General features: G+C 49.8%; 1 protein-coding gene across 1 annotated transcript; it reads right to left on the bottom strand.

Annotated features, from left to right (window-relative positions):
- Positions 1-14,969: 14,969 nt before the first annotated feature.
- Positions 14,970-16,290, bottom strand: ACTL9 (actin like 9). Its single transcript, XM_032883783.1, has one exon. The coding sequence runs from the start codon at positions 16,229-16,231 to the stop codon at positions 14,981-14,983; it is 1,251 nt and encodes a 416-aa protein (XP_032739674.1). The 5' UTR covers positions 16,232-16,290; the 3' UTR covers positions 14,970-14,980.
- Positions 16,291-20,582: the final 4,292 nt, after the last annotated feature.

Here is a 20,582-nt window from a genome sequence, read left to right as displayed (position 1 = left end):
CCGCTGTCCATAGTTTGCTGATGGTGTATCCCCAGGAGTAGAACCGTGGATCCTAGCGGTGCTTGTCCTCAACCTCGGTATTGCCAAAATTCTCTGCAGAGTGACAGTGCCAATTTGCAATCCCTTGCCTGTAAAAGAAGTTTTCGTTCTGCCAACACTTTTTTTTTAAGATTTTATTTATTTATTTGACAGACAGAGATCACAAGTAGGCAGAGAGGCAGGCAGAGAACGAGGAGGAAGCAGGCTCCCCACCGAGCAGAGAGGCCGATGTGGGGCTCGATCCCAGAACCCTGGGATCATGACCTGAGCTGAAGGCAGAGGCTTTAACCCACTGAGCCACCCAGGTGCTCCCAACACTTGGTTTTGATGGGCAGTTTGATTTTTGCCTCTTTGGAGGGCGTCCAATGGTTTAACTTTCGTTCCTCTGTTGAATGAATGTCTTTGCTAAAATCGGTTGGCCTCTTGGATTTCCTCTTCTGTGAATTGTCTGTTCTGTCAGGACATTTACCTTTTTCTTATTGATTTCTCAGAGCTCTTCACATATTCCAGATCACAGATCACCTATGAACATCACAGGCTTTTCACCTGACTTGTTTTTTCATTTTATCAATGATGTGTTGTATTTCCACCAAAATTGGGAAATGGGATGTCTCCAAATTTATTGATGTTTTTTGATGGTTCGTACACTTCTTTGTCTTGTTGAAGAGTCCTTCCATGTCTCAAGGGCATAGACATAGTCTCTTAAATGTTCCTATAAATGTTTCCCAGTTTTGTTTTTCGCATGGAAGTATTTACACCAGCCCCTTTCTGTCTTTCTCTCATTCTGTTGCACAAAGTGCCCTTATTCAAACTTGCTCGCTCAGCAGAATCACCTAGAGGTGCTTGTTTAGTTATAACCCCCCCGAATCAGACTTTCCAGGAGAGAGGCTTTGGAATATGTATTTTATATTCAGCACCTGGGTGATTCTTAGACCAGTTTGGGAGAAGGTGGTACAGTGGTGAGCAGATGGGTTTGGGAGCTGGGCAGCATCCTGTCCCGCCTGGGCGGTCTCATGCATATCATCAGGCTTCCCCTGCTTATCTGTAAATGGGGATTCCAAATATACTCACCCCACAGAGGCTTCTTATGGAGATTAAGTGAGAGGAAGTACTTCTGTGGCTTGGCACAGGGCCTTCCTCAGGAACCGGATTGTTTATCCACATAGAGACTGTAACTAATCCTGTTTCAGTTTTTGTTTTGGTCACCAGGGGTTTTGGGCCAAACTTATGGCTCAACCATAACAACGGTTCATTCATTCATTCTAAAAATTAATTTACTTGGGGTGCCTGGGTAGCTCAGTTGGTTAAGTGCCCAACTGTTGATCTCAGCTCAGGTCTTGATCTCGGGGTTGTGAGTTCAAGCCTCACGTGGGGCTCTACACTTGGTGTGGAATCGACTTAAAAAAAATTGATTTACTCATTTAGCAAATATTTATTGATCATATGTGATGTTCAAGGCACAGGAAAGAGCAGTGAACAAAACAATGTGGTTCCTTCCTCCATGGTGTTAGCAGCCTAGCTGGGGAGACAAATAAACAAGAAAAGTAGAATCCTTGGTGGTAAGTATCATGAAGAAAAAAGAGGCAGAGGTCTTAGGCGATGGGGCAGCAGATGGGTTATAATAATTGAAACAGGGAGGTGTCTCTTCTCTTGCCCAGAAGGTGACATTTGAGCAGAGGTTTAAAGGAGCCATGCATGTAATGGAGGAAGAGCTCTGCCTAAGCGAGAGAGAACAGTCCATGCAAAGGCCCTGGGGCAGGACTGTGCCTTGTGAGTTAGAGAAACATGGAAGGGGCCTGTGGGGGTGAAGCAAGAGTGAGCAAGGGGGAGAGAGGGAGGAGGTAAGGACGGGAGGTGAGGGGGCAGCTCATGCAGAGACTGTGGGTCGCGGCTTTTTCTGTAAGTGAGATGGGGGTGCTGGGGAGTTTCTGAGTATATTTCTGCTGTAACTGTTCCTCCTCCCACCCCACTCCATCCTGTGGCGTGTGAGGCTGAGTGAAAATAAATAAGCCCACCGCATAAGCACAGGGGAGCTGGCTCACTGTCTGAGATAGGGGGTGACTGGCCACAGTGCGATTTATCTCCCCACGGGCAGTCACGGGCCGCCTTCCCTTGGAACCAAGGTGCTCATCCCATCCCTGTTTCTGACCCTTTTTGAGACCTGAGGGGGCAGGCAGGTAAAGCTGCTGCATGAGGAGGAATCATGCTGCCTTCCATTGTCACCATTTTGGATATACATGGGAGGACAGGCAGTTGGGTGCATGTGGGGGACACCGGAAAGACGAAGGGCCACTGAGATGGGGGAGGTCAGCGAGGAAGTGACCAAGAGTAGCTGAGGTGGATGGGTATGTTTGGGTAAACCAGAAGATCTAGGGATAATCGGAGATTAGGTGGCTCTGAATGGCGACAGTGGGGAGGAAGGCAGGGCAAGGTCAGGAGGTGAGAAGGAGGTAGAGGTTTACACCTGCCCCACCATGACCATAATCCCAGGGGTCTGTCACCCAGGACAAGTGGGCTCATTTCCTGGCCACCTTGAATTTGTCTCTGCAAAAGCCTTCATTAGTATTATTATCCTCATTAACGTATGGGGAAACTGAGGCTTGGAGCAGTTACACACCTTGCCTAATGTCATGCATGTGGTGGAGAATGGGCCATTTCACCCCTCATCACTGCTTATCACTGTGCCAGCATCCCAGCTAGCTTTCTCTTCCATGAGGTCCCTTTCTGCCTCAGATCTTAGCACTCACTGTTCCCTCTGCTATAATGCTTTCCCCTGTGTCTTTGAATAACTCTCCCCTCCCATCTTCAGGTCTTTGCTCAAATGCTCCTTTCTCAGGAAAAGCTTTCCCTGAACACTTGCTCTAATATCCTCTGGTTATTCACACTGACCCTACACGTGGCAGGTGCTCAAGGTGCATATTTGTTGAATGAGTAAGTGAATCAGGTAAGGAACAGTTGAGTCTCCTAGTGGCAACTTGGACGGCAGTAAAATCCTGTGTCACCAGGTGTGATGGCCTGCCTGGAGGACAAAGGCAGCCTGGGGATGGGGAGTCTCTCTCATTGTGTTCACTGCAGGATCCCTGGTATTTGGGACAGGGTGGATGATAAATCCTGTCTAATTGAATTGAGGTTTGATAAGGAAGCCGGGGTCATGCTGTGGAGCAGGGGGAGACAAGGAAGAAGGAGGCTGTCATTTGGGTCATCCATCCATTCATTCATTCACTCAGGACTTTCCAGAGAATGAAACTAATTCCTGGCCCTTTGGCACCTGCCCTTTTGAGAAGGTGTTGGACAAACTCTGAGTGAATGAGTATGAAGGAGATATACGGGTATGTCAGATGCTGCTGAGGGCTGTGAGCTGAGAGCAGGAGGCGGGGGCAGTCAGGGGCCTGAGGTTGTGGTCGTGAAAGCTCCCTGGGAGGATATCTGAACTGTGTTCTGGAAAACAGGAGTGAGAGGAGCCAGTCCCCAAAGGCCACATGTTGTGTGATTCCCTTTATACGAAATATCCAGAATAGGCAAATCCACAGAGACAGAGAGTAGTTGGTGGCTGGGAGGGGCTGGGAGTGGAGAGCTGGTGGAGGCTAGGTACTTGGTACGGCATTTCCTTTGGGGCCATGATCATCTTAGGTGGTGTTCACACAACCCTGTGAATGCACCAGATGCCACTGAGTTGGTCACTTTAAAATGGTGAATTTTATGTGGTGTGAATATCACCTCAATTTAAAATGGCGCCAGCAAGCCTGCCATGCCTGGAGGGTGCAGGATGGAGGACACCCAGGCATCTGCGAGGGCAGAGAGAGAGAGAGAGAGAGATCAGGGACCTGTGCAGCATGCAGAGGGGTTGTAGGAGGAGGGGCCCCCAATGGACCCCAGCCTGGACATGTGGCCCTCGGGGAGCTGGGGGAAGGCAAGTGGGTCGCTCCAGCCTTGTGGGGTGCCCCGGTGACCAGAGTGAAATGCCTGGGCCTGCCCGGCTGGGATGACTCAAGTTCACACGCTCCAGCCCGACGGTGCACGTGTGTGCTCGGGACCTGAGGGTAGCACACATGTGCACACTTGGGCTGGAGCCTGGGTGTGCAGGAGTCCCTTCAAGTCTCCCCATATGTGGCAGAGGGTGGGGTGGGCTGAAAGCTCAAAGATGTGGGAGGAGGGAGGACAGTGAGGCCCCCTCCCATAACGCCACAAGTGTGAACCCCCATTGCCCCCTCTCTCCCCACTGCTGTGGGTCCTGGGGGCTCCCCCAGCCTCCCCTCCCTTCCCTCTACTGTAAATTCTGAGAAATCCTGTCCGTGGTTTGGCCTGGCTCCTCCCCCGCCCTCTAGCAGGGCTGTCCTGGCCACTGTCTTCCTGTCTTGGGCCTGGGTGGGTGTTGTGATGGGGGCAAAGGCTAGGAACAGCCCCCTCCCAGCCTGGGTCCCCAGACAGAGGGGAGAGGGCTCTGCACTGCTTCTGAGGCTCACGTTGCCTCTCTGGGCCTCATTTTCCCCTTCCGTAGAATGGAGATGATAGTTCTTACCTCAGAGGCAGGAGTGAAGGAGGTAAAACCTGACAGTGGTTAGAGCAGCGTCTGGCAGGTAGAGAGGGCCTGCTATGTGCTACCTGCTTTTATTATCCACTTCCTGCACTTTACTTTCCCTGCTCCAGCCTCTGCACATTTGCCTTCTCTGTTCCCCCATGGAGAATGCCCTCACTTCTGTCCCCCTGTTTAAACCTGGAGGTCGTTCGAATCCCAGTTCCACAGGAAACAGGGAGAGAAGTGGACCATTTGGGGCTGGGAGGCAGGGAACCTGGGTTTGAACCCCGGCTCTACTATGGGTGTGTGCTGGTTGGCCTCTGATGGGTCGCTGCATGGCCCTGTGCCTCAGTTTCCCCAGTCTGATGCTCTGTGTTTCTAAGCCTTCCTGATGAACAACCTTCCTGGGAACCCTCACTCTGCACCTTCCGTTCCCCACCTACTCTACTCCTCTGCATGCTGAGCCACCTTCCTTGGCTGTTAGAGCCACAAACTCTTCAAATTTTTGGTGCTGGAGGTTTTGGGACCTCCACAGACCTGCATCTAACTCATGCTCTGCCCACTCATCCCCTAAAATGCAGCTTGAATCTGCTGACTTCCCAACCTGGCCACTAGCCCCCTCAGGTGGCCCTGATGGATCCTGCCCCAGCTCTCAGTCCTCCCATGGCTTCCTATGGCTCCTAGACAGAAAACCCAAAGCCTTTTCTGCAGCTGTGAATGAAACACAAATCTGGGTTTGGGTGGGAGAACCTTTATTCAAAAGGACAAGGGAGAGGAAAGGGAGTAAGTGCTCAGACCACAAGGTCTGCAAGCCTCTCAAGATGTAGGCACAAAGCAGTTTTCTTTTATAGAGAGGAGTGAACAAGGCCGGCAAGAGCCAGGTGTGGGGAGGTGGGATGGAAAGCCAGCCTGATGGGGGAGTGGACCAGAGGGTGTCCCCCGGGAGGTGGGGCTTTGAAGGGGCTATCTGGTGGCTTGGGCAGAGACCACCTAAGTTCAGGGCTCTGGGGAGAAGGAAAGGGGCTGAACCAAAGTTTGGTTAACAAGCATTGTGTTGGGGTGGATCAGAGGGGACAAGCACTTTGGCTGATCACTTCTGAGGCAAAGTAGGAATTTGGAGGGTCTCGGTCTGTCCTTGTCCTAGGTAAATGAGGAGATTTGCACTGGGGTTCTCCAGAGAGACAGGAACAATAGGATGTAACATGATGTATGTATATATGTATGTGTCTGTCTGTGGTTCCATTCTTCTATCTCTCCTTGTATCTATCTCTCTATATATCTGTAATCTATTTAATATTTATATAATATGCATATCTATAGATCTATAGTGATATATCTAGATCTATAGAAATTTACATGTATCTTTATACATTATATGTCTTTAATGTCTCTGTGTGTATGTGTGTATACACACACATATATTTTACCTATTAGATATCTCTAAGTAGATATAGGTAAATATCTGTATGCCAGGCTACAGATAACTATTTAGATAGATCTATAGATAAACATTTATATCTATGTCTGCCTATCTAGAGATATATCTATAACATGGTATATATCTTTATTATAAGGAATTAGTTCATGTGATTACACAGGCTGTCAAGACTTGAGATCTGCCGGTGAATCAGCAGGCTTGAGAGCCAGGAGGCGCTGGGTCTTAGTTCAAGTCCAAAGGCTAAAACAAAGCCATTAAGCCAGTCTGAGGGCTATCAGGAAGGTAGAATTCTCTCTTATTCTGAGGAGTGTCATGGTTTTGTTCTATTCTGACCCTCAACTGATTGGATGAGGCCCACCCACTTTCAGGAGGGCAATCTGCTTTACTCAGTCTACTGATTTAAGTGTTGATCTCATCCCCAAACACCCTCACCCTCACAGACACACCCAGAATAATATTTGGCCATATCTGGATACCCTGTGGCCTAGCCAAGTTGAGACATTAAAAAAACCATCACAGGGAGCATCCGGGAGTCTAATAATCAAAGTCATACGGGAGGGTGTTCCTTATAATCAGTTTCCTGGAACACAAAGGGTGGGGGGATTCCCTAACCTTCTCTGTTTTCTAAGATCATAAAACTTGGGTAAAGTTCAATATTGTCACAGCCTATAAGGCCCTCACCATGTGCCCCGTCCTCTCCCTGCTCTCCCCTCCTCCTCTCTCCTCTTCACTTTCTCTACTGTGTTCTTCAAATATACCAAGCTTGTCCTGCCTCCAACCCTTTGCCCTTGTGGTTCCCTCTGCCTGGAATGCTCTTCCCTCATCTTCTCAGATCCTCTGTGATCACCAGTCACTTTGCCCTGTTGCATTTTCTTCAGAGCGTTTTTCACAATCTGAAATTCTTATTTCTGTTTGCATTTATTGTCTGTTTCTTCTGCTGGGCAGAAAGTTCTGAAATCACCAACAGGTAAGTGTTGGTTAAGAACCTACTGCATGCCAGTTCCAGTTATTTCCTGGAATCATAGTTTTCTGGGAGAGGCCAAGATGGGTTGGGTCACACATGCAGATAGAATGTATAAGCCTGATAAATGTTAGGTTGGACTGAAGCCTGGTACTGATGGGCCTGACCCAGTGGGTAGTCACACAGGGTTTCCCAGAGCTGAGATATGAAGCAGGTATAGGCATCAACTAAGGAAAGAGGAGGAAAGAAAATGTTCTGGGTGGAGGGGACAGTTCATGCAAAGGTCCTGAGGTGGGTGGGAAAGTGCCGAGGTATGCAAGAATGGAATGCACTGGGGAGTGCAGTGAGGAGCCCTGAGGGTTTAACAGGGCTTTGGTCCAGTTGTCAGTGGGGCTCTAGGAAAATTCTTTAGCTCCGGAGCTTTGGGGAACCAGGAAAGGATATTGAGCACGAGAGGGGCATGGTTAGATTTGTTTCTGGTAGAAGAGATTCCTGAGGTTCGAGGTAGGGGACCAGATTTGAAGGGGAAGGTAGAGATGCTGGGTGCCCACGGGGAGGAGGAAGTAGCAACCTGGCCTATGTGGGAGGCATGGGGACTGGGGAAAAGGAGTTGGAGAGCAAGGCCCAGGAGGTAAGATGAGCTCTCTTTGGGGTGACTGCCAACCAGCTGGGCCAGCTGCACCTTTTCCACTCACTGCCCAGCGGCTTGCTTAGCCAGACATCAGTTGCATTTTGGGGAAATCAATAAGCAACTTATCTTGAACCCTGCTGCCCAGCCCAGCCCTCCTTCCCTTTTCTTCCCCACATCTGTCAGCCCCATCTATACGTGCAAAGTTTCAGGATGCCCCAGGTGACAGCTGAAGGTGAGGGTATAGGTGTGAGTGTGTTTGAAATGTTCTGCTCAAGCCAGAAGTCCCTGTCTATTGAGAATTACACTTTCCCTCTCCCAGGGCTGGGTGTAATACTTCTGTGCCAGGGTGATGGTGGGCCCAGCAGCTGCAGGTGCCCCACTGTGGGTGGGGACAGCGGTGTGGGTGATTTCCTGGTTTCCGTGGGAAGCAGGCTCTGTGGCCATGGTCTTGAGGAGACCAACCTTCCGGTCTCTCCTTCCTGGGCCAGCCTCACGCAAGAAAACAGGCAGTCTCAACCCCTCGCCATCTCCCTGGTGTCTCCAAGGCTGGGATTAAGGCATGGCAAGGGAGGCATTCCTCTGAGCAAAATGTAAGGGGGCACCCAAATTCTCAGTAATCAAAGTACATAATGCTTCTTATTTTATATTTTATTTTATGCTTCTTATTTTAACCGACATATAACATTGTGTAAATTTAAGGCATACCACATATGATACATTTATATATTGTAATATGATTGCCGTTGTAGCTGTAATTAACATCTCCCTTTGGTTCCATAACTATCATTTCTTTTTGGTGGTTTTCTAGTCTCTCAGTAAGCATGATGATTATGATACAGTATTGCGCTCTGCATTCATGGTGCTGCATGCTAGATCCCTAGGACTTATAATGTAAATCATCGTTCAGAGTAGTGTTTTCCATCGAGATCATCTCCTTACCCTAAGGTTCACCTTTTGAAAATGTACAGATCAGTGGCAGTTAGTACATTCCCAAGGCTGTGCAACCATCGCCACTATCTAGTTCCAGAACATTCCATCACCCCAAAATGAACGATACCCCTAAGACACTCCCCATTCTTCCCTCCTCCAGCCCCTGGCATCAGTGCAATTTTAAAAAATATTTTATTTATTTATTTTATTTCAGAGAGAGAGAGAGAGAGAGGGAATGAGAGAGAGAGAGAGAGAGGGCACAAGCACGGGGAGAGGCAGAGGGAGATGGGAGAATCTCAGCCAGACTCCATGCTGAGCTTGGTGCCTGCCACGGGGCTCGATCCCATGACCCTGAGATCATGACCCGAGTCGAATCCAAGAGTCAGATGCTTAACTGACTGAGCCACCCAGGCACCCCTTGATGCAATATTAAAAAAGAATAAAAATTCATGCAAAATAATCCCCTGATGAACCAAGCTGTCACGTTTTAAAACACCAACAAGCACGGATGTTGTCCTTTGGCACTGTGTCCCTTGCCAGTCTCCCCCTAATCCCACCCCGTCTGTGCCTTGCTTGGTGGGCTGACCCCACCTCCTCCAAATACGTCCTCCTCTGGGTCCCCCAAAGAACAGAGGGTCTGGATCCGGGGTGAGGCCCTGGCAGTGACTGGGTGGATCCTGCTTTTGCTCAGACCCTTGGAAGAGGGTCTCCGGGCCCTCAGTGGCCAGATGGCTGGCTGGCTGGCGGACTTGGGGTCTATCTTTGGCACACTCTAGTTGAAACAGCAGACATCTATTTGGCCCCTACTGTGTCCTGAGCATGTTAAGTTCATTCGAAGCATTACTTGAAATGGTTTTAAGGAATTGTTTTTATGGGGGCGTTCTCACTGTAGAACATTCTAATGATACATTAATGCCTACAGTAAATGTGAAACAGCCCTAAAAGACAACAGCAGTTTCAGAGGTGACCTTCCATACACCCTAGAGCACTGTGTCCTGCTTAAACCTTATAAAGCTCCCCCCTGAAGTGAGCACAGCTCTCACACTCACTTTATAGGTGTGTCGAGTGAGTCTCAGAAACGTCTGGTCACTTGTCTGTGGTCACATAGCATGGGGAGGAAGCATGAGTGGAATTCACGTCAGTCTGACTCTGATGCCAGAGAATGAGAGGGAGGAGCCCCTACATAAGATTCCTGTAAGCTCCACTGAAATCCTGGCTCATTCATTTAGTCATTCAACAGACATCTCCTGGACTCGATTGAATGCTGGGTGCACGACACACATGGGGCCTGGAACTCATGGCCCCAGGGCGTGATGCCATCGATGAACAAGGATCAAACAAATCAGATGATCATTGCTGGTGTTGCCTGAGTGGATGTCAGAGGAACTTAAAGGAAAAAAAAATCATATTTAAAAGAACATAATCGCATGATTCAAAATTCTTACTTTAAAAAGGTGGGCAGTGGGAAGTACCCCTCTGGTCTTGATGTCCAGGTTACCCTCCCACAAGCATTAACCCTCAGTGGAGGTGACATTGTCCCCAAGGGGGTAAAAATTAGTTGGAGGTATGTGGGGAAAATGTGTTTTCATGTATAAGACACAGATACACATAGAAATACAAACAGATACACAGTTGACCTTTCGTGGGGGACAGTTAGGAAAAAACGTCTGAAAGTGATTGCTCCTTAGAATGGGACGTTGAGAAAGTCTTTTCTAGAAGCAACCACCGCTCAGTTTTCTCGTGAAATCTTCATAGATGTTCTGCGTACTTTCAAGAAAATCTCCACATACTCATTTATTTCTGTTTTCTTCTTTTCCACAAATGGTAGTAACATAGCCTTGTGGGCCCTCTTTTCTCTCAACATACACGTTGGTAATCCCCTCATGTCAGTGAACACAGCTTGATGGGCGTCCTTTTTGGCAGTTGTGCAGTATTCCTCTATGTTCAAGGGTGATTTATTTGACCTGTTCTGGATGGCCACACAACATCAGAAACACAGAACGCTGTTTCCTACATGTTGCACCTTTAAGTGCTGCAGTGCACAAGGGATAAAGGCATTTACGTCATTTTGCACACAAGTGATTGTATCTGAAGGAGAAATTCTTGGTAGTGCTATAGCTGGGCCAGAAGGTGTGGGCACTTGTCATTTAAGTAGTTACTGAGACTTGTCCTACGCTGGGGTTGTGCCAGCTTCCTTCCTCATCATCAAGGTAAGAGAAGGCCAGTTTCCCCACAGCCTTGCCAGTATAGGTGTTATGAAGCTTTTTGATCTTTGCCAATTTGATGGGTTACAAATGATATCACAGTATAATTATCATATTCATTTCCCTTATGAGACTGTGTATATTCTCTTGGGTCAAAGAACCACTTGTCTTTCTTTCTCTGTGAGCTTAAGATTCATATCCTTTGCTAACTGTTGTAGTACTTTTCTTATTGATTCTTTCCAAGAGCTCTTTACATATGATGGACATGCTCCCTAATGTTATGAGTTGTAGTTTTCTCCATTTGTCATTTTAAAATTATGTATTATTTGTTTTTCTAAAAAAATTGTCATTTGTCTTGACTTTGTTTAGGGTGATTTTTACTTTACAGATTTTTTTTTTTATGTTTACATGAAGTCAACTGCCTTATTCATTCCTTTTATGGATCCTGGGCTCTGTGTCATGCTGAGAAAGGGGCTACCTTTGATAAGTTGAGAAGTGAGAAGGAGCACTCTGAGTTCAGGGAGTAGCAAGTACAAAAGTCCTGAGGAAGGAAGGGGGCTTGGCATGTCTCTTAGGATTCTCCAGAGAAACACAACCAAGAAAATGCATATATAGTGAAAGACAGATTTATTTTAAGGAGTGAGCCATGGGATTGTGGAGGTTGACACAAAATCTGTAGAGTAGGCTGGAAGGTTGGGGACCCAGGAAGAGTTGCAGTTTGAACCTGAAGGTAGTCTGCTGGCAAAATTCCTTCTTTCTTGAGGGGAAGTTAGTTTTTGTTCTCTTAAGGCCTTCAACTGATTAGATGAAGCCCACCCACACTATGAGAGGGTAATGTTTTACTCAAAGTCTATTGATTTAAATCTTAATCTCATCTAAAAAAATACCTCCACTAGGGTGCCTGGGTGGTTCAGTCAGCTAAGCAACCTACTCTTGATCTGGCTCAGGTCATGATGTCAGGGTTGTGGAACAGAACCCTGCATCAGGCTCCAAGCTCAGTGTGGAATCTATTTGAGATTCTCTCTCCCACCCCTCTCTCAAATAAATAAATCTTTGAAAAATACCTTCACAGCAACATCTAGAATGGTGTTTAATCAAACATCTGGGTACCATTGCCTAGCCAAGCTGACACACAAAATTAACCATCACAGGTCTACCTCATGTCACCTTGGTACACACATATCTCCTTAAACCCTACTTTTGCCATACATGATACAGAGCCCCAGCTGCCTGTATGGCTGTCATGGGACCCAGGACAGGAATGCACACAGTCTATGCCAGGATGGGGCCCCTGATCCACACGGAAGAGCGGACTCCAGGAATGTGTGTGGGCACAGGGAGGATCATGGTCTCTGGTGCTCTCAGCGCTCCACTGGCGGTGGGGGGGGGGGTGGCAGGCAGAGAATGCAGAGGTTTACCTACCACTCCAGGGAGGAGGTGAGATTTCTAACAGCAGGCTTGAGGTAGTGTGCTTCCTATCTCTGGGAGTGTGCAAAAGGGAGGGGCACATGTCACAAGGGCTGTAGAGAACATTTCTGCAACAGGGAAGGTTGGGAGTTGGGGAAGCTCCATCTGATCTCAATGAGAGTCCACCCAGCAGCCCAGAAGTGGTGGGGGTTCTGCATCCTCCTCACTTCCTGTAGCATCAGAGACCCAGCCTGTCCCACATCCCTTCTATGAGTGTGGCTGGCAGTGCCCTGCACCACTGTGTGGGGTGGGTCTCGCTTGAGGTGTGGGGAGGAGCGGTTTGCTGCTATCTTTGTGGTTCTAAAGGTGATGCTATTTGCAGTGCCTGGAGCTTGGAGGTGGTGCCCCCTTGTGGGAAGAACGAGGAGTTTCTCCTCATTACCTGTAACCTCCTGGGGGCTCTTGCCTAGGCTACTGATTAAGGCTGCCTGCCTGGTGAGGAGGTGAGGCAAGGGGCCCAACAACCAGTGTTTGTGATCTGGAGATCCTGGCCTGACTAGGGGGCTGTCCCCCCAGCTGAGGACCACTCATGGGCCAGGAATGGGACCGGAGCCCCTGCCTAGTCCCTAGTCCCTTGTGGGACATGGTGGGTGGGGTTAACCAGGGCCCTCACTCACCCTCACTGTCTGATGGCAGATGCAGGGGTGGAGGGGGGTGGTGGTCTCAGTGCTCCACAAAGAAATGAGCGTCCACTCCTGAAAATTCCTGCGCAAGAAGAGTGCTGGCAGGTGAGTCAGACTGAGCAGGGAGGGAATAAGAGAGGGGAAAGAGACAGGGAGAGAGGGAGGTATCCAAGGGAGCAAATAAAAACCAAAAATAGAGTCCGAGAGATTCAGGGAGACAGAGACAGAGAAGCTCAGTAAATATTGAGTGATTGGATGTATGAATGAATGCTTCCTTGGACTGAGGGAGATGAGGACCCAGCGTGGACGTGGATGAGCTCTGGTAGCTTGTGCTTATTTTATTGGTAAGCTGGGAAGATATGTCCAGGCTGCAGGCTGGGATTCCTGACATTCTTTTTTTTTTTTTAAAGATTTTATTTATTTATTTGACAGAGAGAGATCACAAGTAGGCAGAGAGGCAGGCAGAGAGAGAAGGGGAAGCAGGCTCCCCGCTGAGCAGGGAGCCTGATGCGGGGCTCAATCCCAGGACCCTGAGATCATGACCCGAGCTGAAGGCAGAGGCTTAACCCACTGAGCCACCCAGGCGCCCCAATTCCTGACATTCTTTAGGTTGTGTTGGATGGTATGAAGCCAAAGTGTCCTGCCTCCTGCAGGGGCTCGGGGTAGCCAAGGACAAGGTTGAAGGGAGGACAGAGGACCTGGGATGACTTGTGGGGAGAATGCCCACCCTCCGTGGGAGGACAGTCTGGGACAGTTGGTCCCTGGGGACCTGTGTCAGGGGCAAGAGGGAGCCAATGTCCAGGTGGAGCTCCCTGGGGTATCTGCTCCAGGGTCATTGTAGGCTGGGCATTCCTCAAGAATGTTGCTGGCTATTGGTGTCTCAACTAATGGGATGGCGCCCTGGGGGCCTGGTTGTGTGGGTGGGTTTCTGGAGAGTCTGAAAAACCTGGGGTAGAATGTCCTGGGTGTCCAGCATGGGGCAATACTAGGAGAGTGTCTTTGGGGAGGGAGTTGGGGGGGGTTCAGGACACAGGAGAGGGTCTGGGGCATTAGTGGGGTGATCATGGGATGGTGCTGGGGACTGAAACGTTCCTAGGAGGGTTTGAAGGGATGAGGAAAGGGGATAGGAGGTACATTGCAAGGCAGGCCACGTGGGAGACACAGAGCAAGGAGGTGAGCTGAGAGTAGTGGTGCTGTCCTGAGGGTCTGGGGATTCAGAACATGCTGTTCTTTGGGGGAGGGTATGGATAGGGCCGTGGGTGTGGGATGGAAGGAATGAATCTGGGAGAACAAATCATGCAGGGAGGGCAGAGTTACGCAGGTGGGTGGAATTTGAAGGATGGGCTTTGGACACTGGAGAATCCTTTAGGGAGCCATTGTAGGAGACACCCTTGAGGATCAGAACATGGGTCTTTGTGGTGGGTATGGAGTTTTGACACTTGTTGGGGGGATGCTCAGAATATCAGGGTGTAGGAGAACTTTGGATAATCAGGCAGGGAAAACCACTGAAGGGTGGATTTGAGGTGCTTGAACTAGGGGTATCTTGGCAAGTGGCTCTTGGGGGTATGTTTGGGGGATTAGAAATGGAGGAAGATTCTGAGGGTGCACTTAGGGGTTGGGACACTTATGGAGGTTGGAACACCTGGTACAGGTTCCTTGGGGAGGAACAGGTCATGGAGATGGGTTGGGGGTCCTTGCAAGACATAGGGACTGAATTGTGGGCTTAGAGCCCAGGGGAAACTTGGGAGAGATTTATATCAAAGGAATAGATCATTGGGGTGAGATTAGGGGATGAGAAACTAGGGAAGTCCTGGGGATAGCCTTGGCAAGTGGTCCCAGCCTGAGAGTGCTTTTGGGGAGGGATCACGGGAGGTGGGTTTGACAGGGTTAGGACAAGGTGGTGTGTTGTGAGTTGATCACAAGGAAGGTGGGTTTTGGGAGTCAGAGCTGGGTGTCTCTGGGGTTGGATCATGGCAGGTGAGTTAGGGCAGGACAGGACCAGGATGTCTGGGAGGTGGATCTCGGTGAGGTCAGAACCCAAGGCGAATCTGGGTGGGTCAGGAGTGGACCAGGCTGGGGCCCTGCGGTAAGGCAGAAGGGAGTCGGCCGGGTATGGGAAGCTTTACTGCCTCCCCCACCCGCCTCCCCACCCCACAATCCGCCGCCTGGAGTCAGTAGCATTTGCGGTACACGATGTGGGGCCCCTGCTCCTCATACTGCTCCCTCAGGACCCAGCAGGACTGGAAGGCGCGCAGCGAAGCCAGGATGGAGCCCCCGATCCACACCGAGAAGTTTCTGGTGGACTGCGCCGCCACCACCACGTGGGCCTCTGGGGGCAGACTGCGCAGCAGCTCGGCCCGGAAGCGGGCCTCGAACCCCTGGAAGAGCGAGGAGCCCCCGCAGAGCAGCACGTTCTGGGCCACGTCGGCCCGCACCTCCAGGGGCACCTTGTGAAGGCTCTGTTTGGCCATGGCGGGGACACCCACGGGCACCAGCCCCGGCATCTCTGGGGGGCTGAACAGCAGCTCGGGGCACTGGAACAGCTCCTTGCCCAGCGTGACGGTCCGCCCATCGGGCAGCTGCAGGGTCTGCTGGTACCCCTGCTCCGGCCGGGCCTGCTCCTTAAGGAAGTCGGGGGCCACGTAGCAGTAACGGTGTTTGATGTTCTCCACCGTGTCCAGGTCCTGCTGGCCCAGCGCCAAGCCCGAGCCCAGCAGCATCTCCGCCAGGAAGGCGGTCAGGTGCGTGCCCGCCAGGTCCAGGCGCTCCGTGGCGTGGGGCAGGTTGTAGCCCTGAAAGACCGGCACCGTGTAGGTGACCCCATGGCCGGTGTCCACCACCAGCGCGCTGATCCTCCCGTGCGCGTAGACGGACAGCACCGACTGGGAAGCCACGTACATGGCAGGGGAGCAGAGCGACTCGAAGGCCACCTCCACCAGCTTCTCGCGGTTGGTGGTGGGGCTGAAGGGCGGGTCGGAGAACAGCAGCGGGTGGTCCTGGGGGGCCACGCGGAGATCGTGCTCCAGCAGGTGGCGCCAGATGAGCTCGGCCGCGTCCCAGTCCACCACGATGCCGTTCCGCACCGGCTGCACCAGGGTCAGCTCCGGGCGCCTGCGGGCGGCCTCGCCGATGAAAGTCTCCAGCACCTGCTGCTCATTGGTGGCCGGCTTCTTGGGCTGATAGCCCACGACGGTGGTCACGGTGTAGGTGGGCCGGGCCTGCCCCGCAAAGCCCATCTTGCAGGTGCCCGTGCCCATGTCAATGACCACCGCACCGGTCCTTGGGGGCAACCTGTCACCCACCATGCTGGGGGTCTCCTGTTGCGGGGTCTTCTTCGCGAGGATTGAGTTGGGGTTCACGGCAGGCCTGGAGGCCTCTGGGGAAGGCTGGGGCTTCCTGCAGCTGGACTGATTGGCTTCCATGGCTGCAGGGAGCTGGTCAGCTGCTTGGAGAGGCTGATCCTTCCCTCTGCAGTGCAGGGGTGTGACGAGAAAAGGCAGAGGCTGACCAGGGGCAGGCAGAGGCAGGGAGAGGGGCCTGGTCAGTGGTCTATGACATCACCCTGCCTGCTGCCGCCTTCAGAAGATTTCACAATGCAAGGGAGGAGATGAGGATGAGCTCCTCCCTGCCCCAGAAAGCTCCCAGAATACTCACCTGTTCTGGATTCCCCCAAAGTGGCAGATTGGAGGAGAAGGCTAGAGGGTGCCTGAGGAGAGACCTCTGATCCAGCTCCCTGACCCAGAGCCCAGTAAGACCCAAGAATCCTTCTCTTGCTGCTTCCCTTTGAAGCTCTTTATAGCGCGGTAAGGGAGAGCTAGTCACAGCCCTCCTTAGAATTTAATCTTAAAATCAATTTAAAATACTAACCCTTAGAATATTAATCAGAAGCTGGTCACCTAGCTGGTGTGGCTTTTCTGGTTTCCTAAAGGAAACAGAAGCCTGTCTGGGGTGGGCGGTGAGGCAAGGAGAGACACAGACATCCCTCTACTGTTCTTTGACCCTGCTCTGCCTGATACCTGTAACAGTCTCCCGGCCCCATTCTCACAGAACAGGAATTTGTCTCTTCTGATCTCGGCAAGACATCACCTCCTCTTGAAAGCCTTCCCTGATTTCTCTTCCTTCTCTCTACCACATGGTGGTGGCAATGAAGGGGGATGTCTGCCTTCCTGGTAGGGATTTCTTCTGCTTCCTTTTGGTTGGGCGGGGGGCTCTGCAGGATCCAAAAAAGAGCTTTCAGTAAGATAAAAGGGACAAGGCAGAACCTTTTTAAGGCTAAATAATATTCCATTGCATGTATACACAACATTTTGCTTACCCATTCATCCGTTTAGGGGCATTCGGATTGCTTCCATATTTCAGCTATTGTGAATAATGCTGCTGTGAACTTGGTTGTGCAAATATCTCTCCAAGTCCCTGCTTTCAATTCTCTTGGATTTATATCCAGAATTGTCATTGCCAGATTATATGATAATTCTATTTTTTTAAAGGTTTATTTATTTATTTATTTGACAGAGATCACAAGTAGGCAGAGAGGCAGGCAGAGAGAGAGGAGGAAGCAGGCTCCCCGCTGAGCAGAGAGCCCGACGCGGGGCTCGATCCCAGGACCCCGGGACCATGACCTGAGCCGAAGGCAGAGGCCCCAATCCACTGAGCCACCCAGGCGCCCCTATGATAATTCTATTTTTAAAAAATATTTTATTTATTTATTTGAGAGAAAGAGCATGGGCAGGGAGAAGGGCAGAGGGAGAAGCGTGCTCCCTGCTGAGCCCAACGCAGGGCTCGATTCCAGGACCCTGGGATCATGACCTGAGCTGAAGGCAGAGGCTTAACCCACTGAGTCACCCAGGTGCCCCTAGAAGTGGATTTTGAGGCAGTCCTCCCGATCTGCTTTGGAGCCTGCTGTCCTTAGTTGAGACAATTCCTTCCTCTCAAATACACCCCCTTTTGCCTGATGTGGGTGCAAGAAATGAATTCTGTCCCCATGAAACACCAAATCCCATCCCCTCCCCCAGCCCCTGGTTCTCACCATTTTTCTTTGAGATGGGCGCCTCTGCCTTCGGCTCAGGTCCTAGGATCGAGCCCTGCATCGGGCTCTCTGCTTAGCAGGGAGCCTGCTTCCCCCTCTCTCTCTGTCTGCCTCTCTGCCTGTTTGTGATCTCTCTCTCTCTCAAATAAATAAATAAAAATCTTAAAAGGAATATTTTGAGAGACCATCACGTTCTTTTCCATAGCGGTTGCACCATTTGACACTCCCATTAGCAAGATAGAAGTTTCTAGTTCCTCCGCATTCTTAACACTTGTTTTGCCTCCCCCTTTTTTCTTTTTATTTATTTTTTAAAAATTTTTATTTTTTATTAGAGAGAGAGAGACAGAGAGCAGGAGTGAGGAGAGAGACGCAGACTCCCGCTAAGCAGGAAACCTGACATGGGGCTTGATCCCAGGACCCTGAGATCATGAGCTGAGCCTGAACGGAAGGCAGACGCTTAACTGTCTGAGTCACCCAGGCGCCCCCTTTTTTCTTTTTAGTTATAGCTATTGTAATGAGTGTGGGGTTCTGATAGAGTTTGAAGCATCATCGTGTTAGGAAAACATGTTTAGTTCAGACAGACTGTTACATAAAGAATTCAGAGTTCAGAGCCCAGACTTTGGTATCACTAGCGATGTGGCTGTGTGCAAAAGGGGAGGCACTTTCCATTATTCCCCCTTGTTCAACACATCTTCAAGGATGGACCCTTGACCTCCTGAAGAGTATTTTGGTGAATTTAGGTTACAGCCATTTAGGAAAAAAGTAAACACTTTTTCCCTTTTACAGAATCATCATGGCAAGTGAGAGGGATGGTAGATGATAATTTGGATTGGGGGTCAGGTAAATTCTCACTGAAGCTTGAGGGTATTATGTTCATTTCTTCTGATGGGGGAAATAAAGGCTCAGAGAGGTGAAGTCATTTGCCAGACGTCACACAGCTGGGATGACACAAGAGCAGGTTTTGAACCCAGATCTCTGCTCCCACGTTTACAGTGAGGTAAATACTAAATCTCTCTGTGCCTCAGCTTCCCTGTTAGCTAATTAGAGGTAATAATAGTACTGGCTTCAAGGGGCAGCTAGATGGATGGACGAGTTATCTGAGAAGTGTTTAGGTCAGTGGCTGGTACATCTTGCTTTGTGAAGATTTACACAAAACTGCAGATATTGTGAACTTTGTTGTGTGTGCGAGCAACGAGTAAGTGGAAACATCTCAACGCCAGGTCTGCAGTGGAATTAGGGATTTAGAATTAGAAATTAGGAATTAGGCATTTCTCTCGAAAGGGCTCCCCCCCCCCCCGCCCCCACACACGTCATCCAGACTGCAGATCTGTGCACTGGGCATATCTGAAACCTGCCTGGGTGGTGCCTTCTTCCACCTGCGTCTGTGGTCGCCGGCTCGAGTTGTACAGCTTCCTGCCAAGGGAGGGCGCCCAAGACCACCAGCTTCTTGGACTGCTAAGTCCTTGGCCCAGTTGTTCAGGGATTCATACCCTTGGCTGCAGCTTAGGCTCACCGGAGGAACTTAAAAAAGAATCCCTGTGTTCTGGCTGCACCCCAGACTTGAATCCCTATGAAGAAGTCACTTTAAGATGGAAAAACAGGGGCGCCTGGGTGGCTCAGTGGGTTGAGCCTCTGCCTTCAGCTCAGGTCATGATCTCAGGGTCCTGGGATCGAGCCCCACATCGGGCTCTCTGGTCAGAAGGGAGCCTGCCCCCCCCCACCGCCCCCCACTGTCTGCCTCTCTGCCTACGTGTGATCTCTATCAAATAAATAAATAAAATCTTTGAAAAAAGAAAAAGAATCTCTAGGAGGGCTTGCTAAAACACAGAGTTCTAGTCTTGTCCAGAGGTTCTGATTCAGCAGGTCCAGAGCCCTGCAGAGAATCTGGATTCCTAATGAGCTCCCACGTGGTTGGCCGATTTCACTTTGAGGAGCATTGTCTGGAGCCCTGTGGACATCTGGGAGATGAAAGACTTCTCACTGTACAAATATATAAATGTTATCCAGCCATGAGAAAGAAAGCACTCCCGCCATTTGTGCAACACAGATGACACTTGAGGACATTATTCTAAATGAGTAAGACAGGGAAAGACAAACACTGTGATCTCACTTATATATGGACTCTAACAAAGCTGAATTTGCAGAAACACAGAGTAGAACGGTGGTTACCGGGGGCTGTGGGGTGGGGCAAATGAGGTGTTGGTCAAAGGGTACAAACTTCCAATTATGAGTAAGTTCTGGGGATCTAATGAGTAAGTTCTGGTGATCTAATGTACAGAAGTGACTATAGTTGACAATACTGTATATATAGTTCAAAGCTGCTAAGAGAGCCAATCTCCGAATTTCTCACCACAAAAATAGTGATTATGATATGGGAAACGTCTGGTGGTAATTATTTTGCAGTATGTCAGAGTATCTACCATTGTACACCTTGACCTTGCACAATGTTTCATGTCAGTTTTATCTCCATAAAGCTGGAAAAATATTGAATAAAAGACATGACTCATACAGTTCTCCTATTTGTCTTCCAGGGTTTATGGCAAGACTGCTCAGGTAATCAGTGGTTGAGTTTCTTTACTGCCGTTGGTATGGTTTACAAAGTTGAACGTGTTACATTTTCTTCAACCATTCAAAACATAACTCTGTGATACGTGTGATTCTGTTTAAAGACACAGTTAATATATATCACTGATCTTACTAACACTGAACTCACAACCTAGGTTGCTACACCTCACACCTGAATGAGT

This window comes from Lontra canadensis, unplaced genomic scaffold (genome assembly GCF_010015895.1).
Source record: "Lontra canadensis isolate GAN:19392208 unplaced genomic scaffold, GSC_riverotter_1.0 scaffold88, whole genome shotgun sequence".
Classification (NCBI taxonomy): domain Eukaryota; kingdom Metazoa; phylum Chordata; class Mammalia; order Carnivora; family Mustelidae; genus Lontra; species Lontra canadensis.
This window is presented reverse-complemented; position numbering and strand designations above follow the sequence as displayed.

Coding starts and splice junctions, on each gene's coding strand:
- ACTL9 (XM_032883783.1), bottom strand. CDS start 16,231: ATGGAAGCCAATCAGTCCAGCTGCAGGAAGCCCCAGCCTTCCCCAGAG.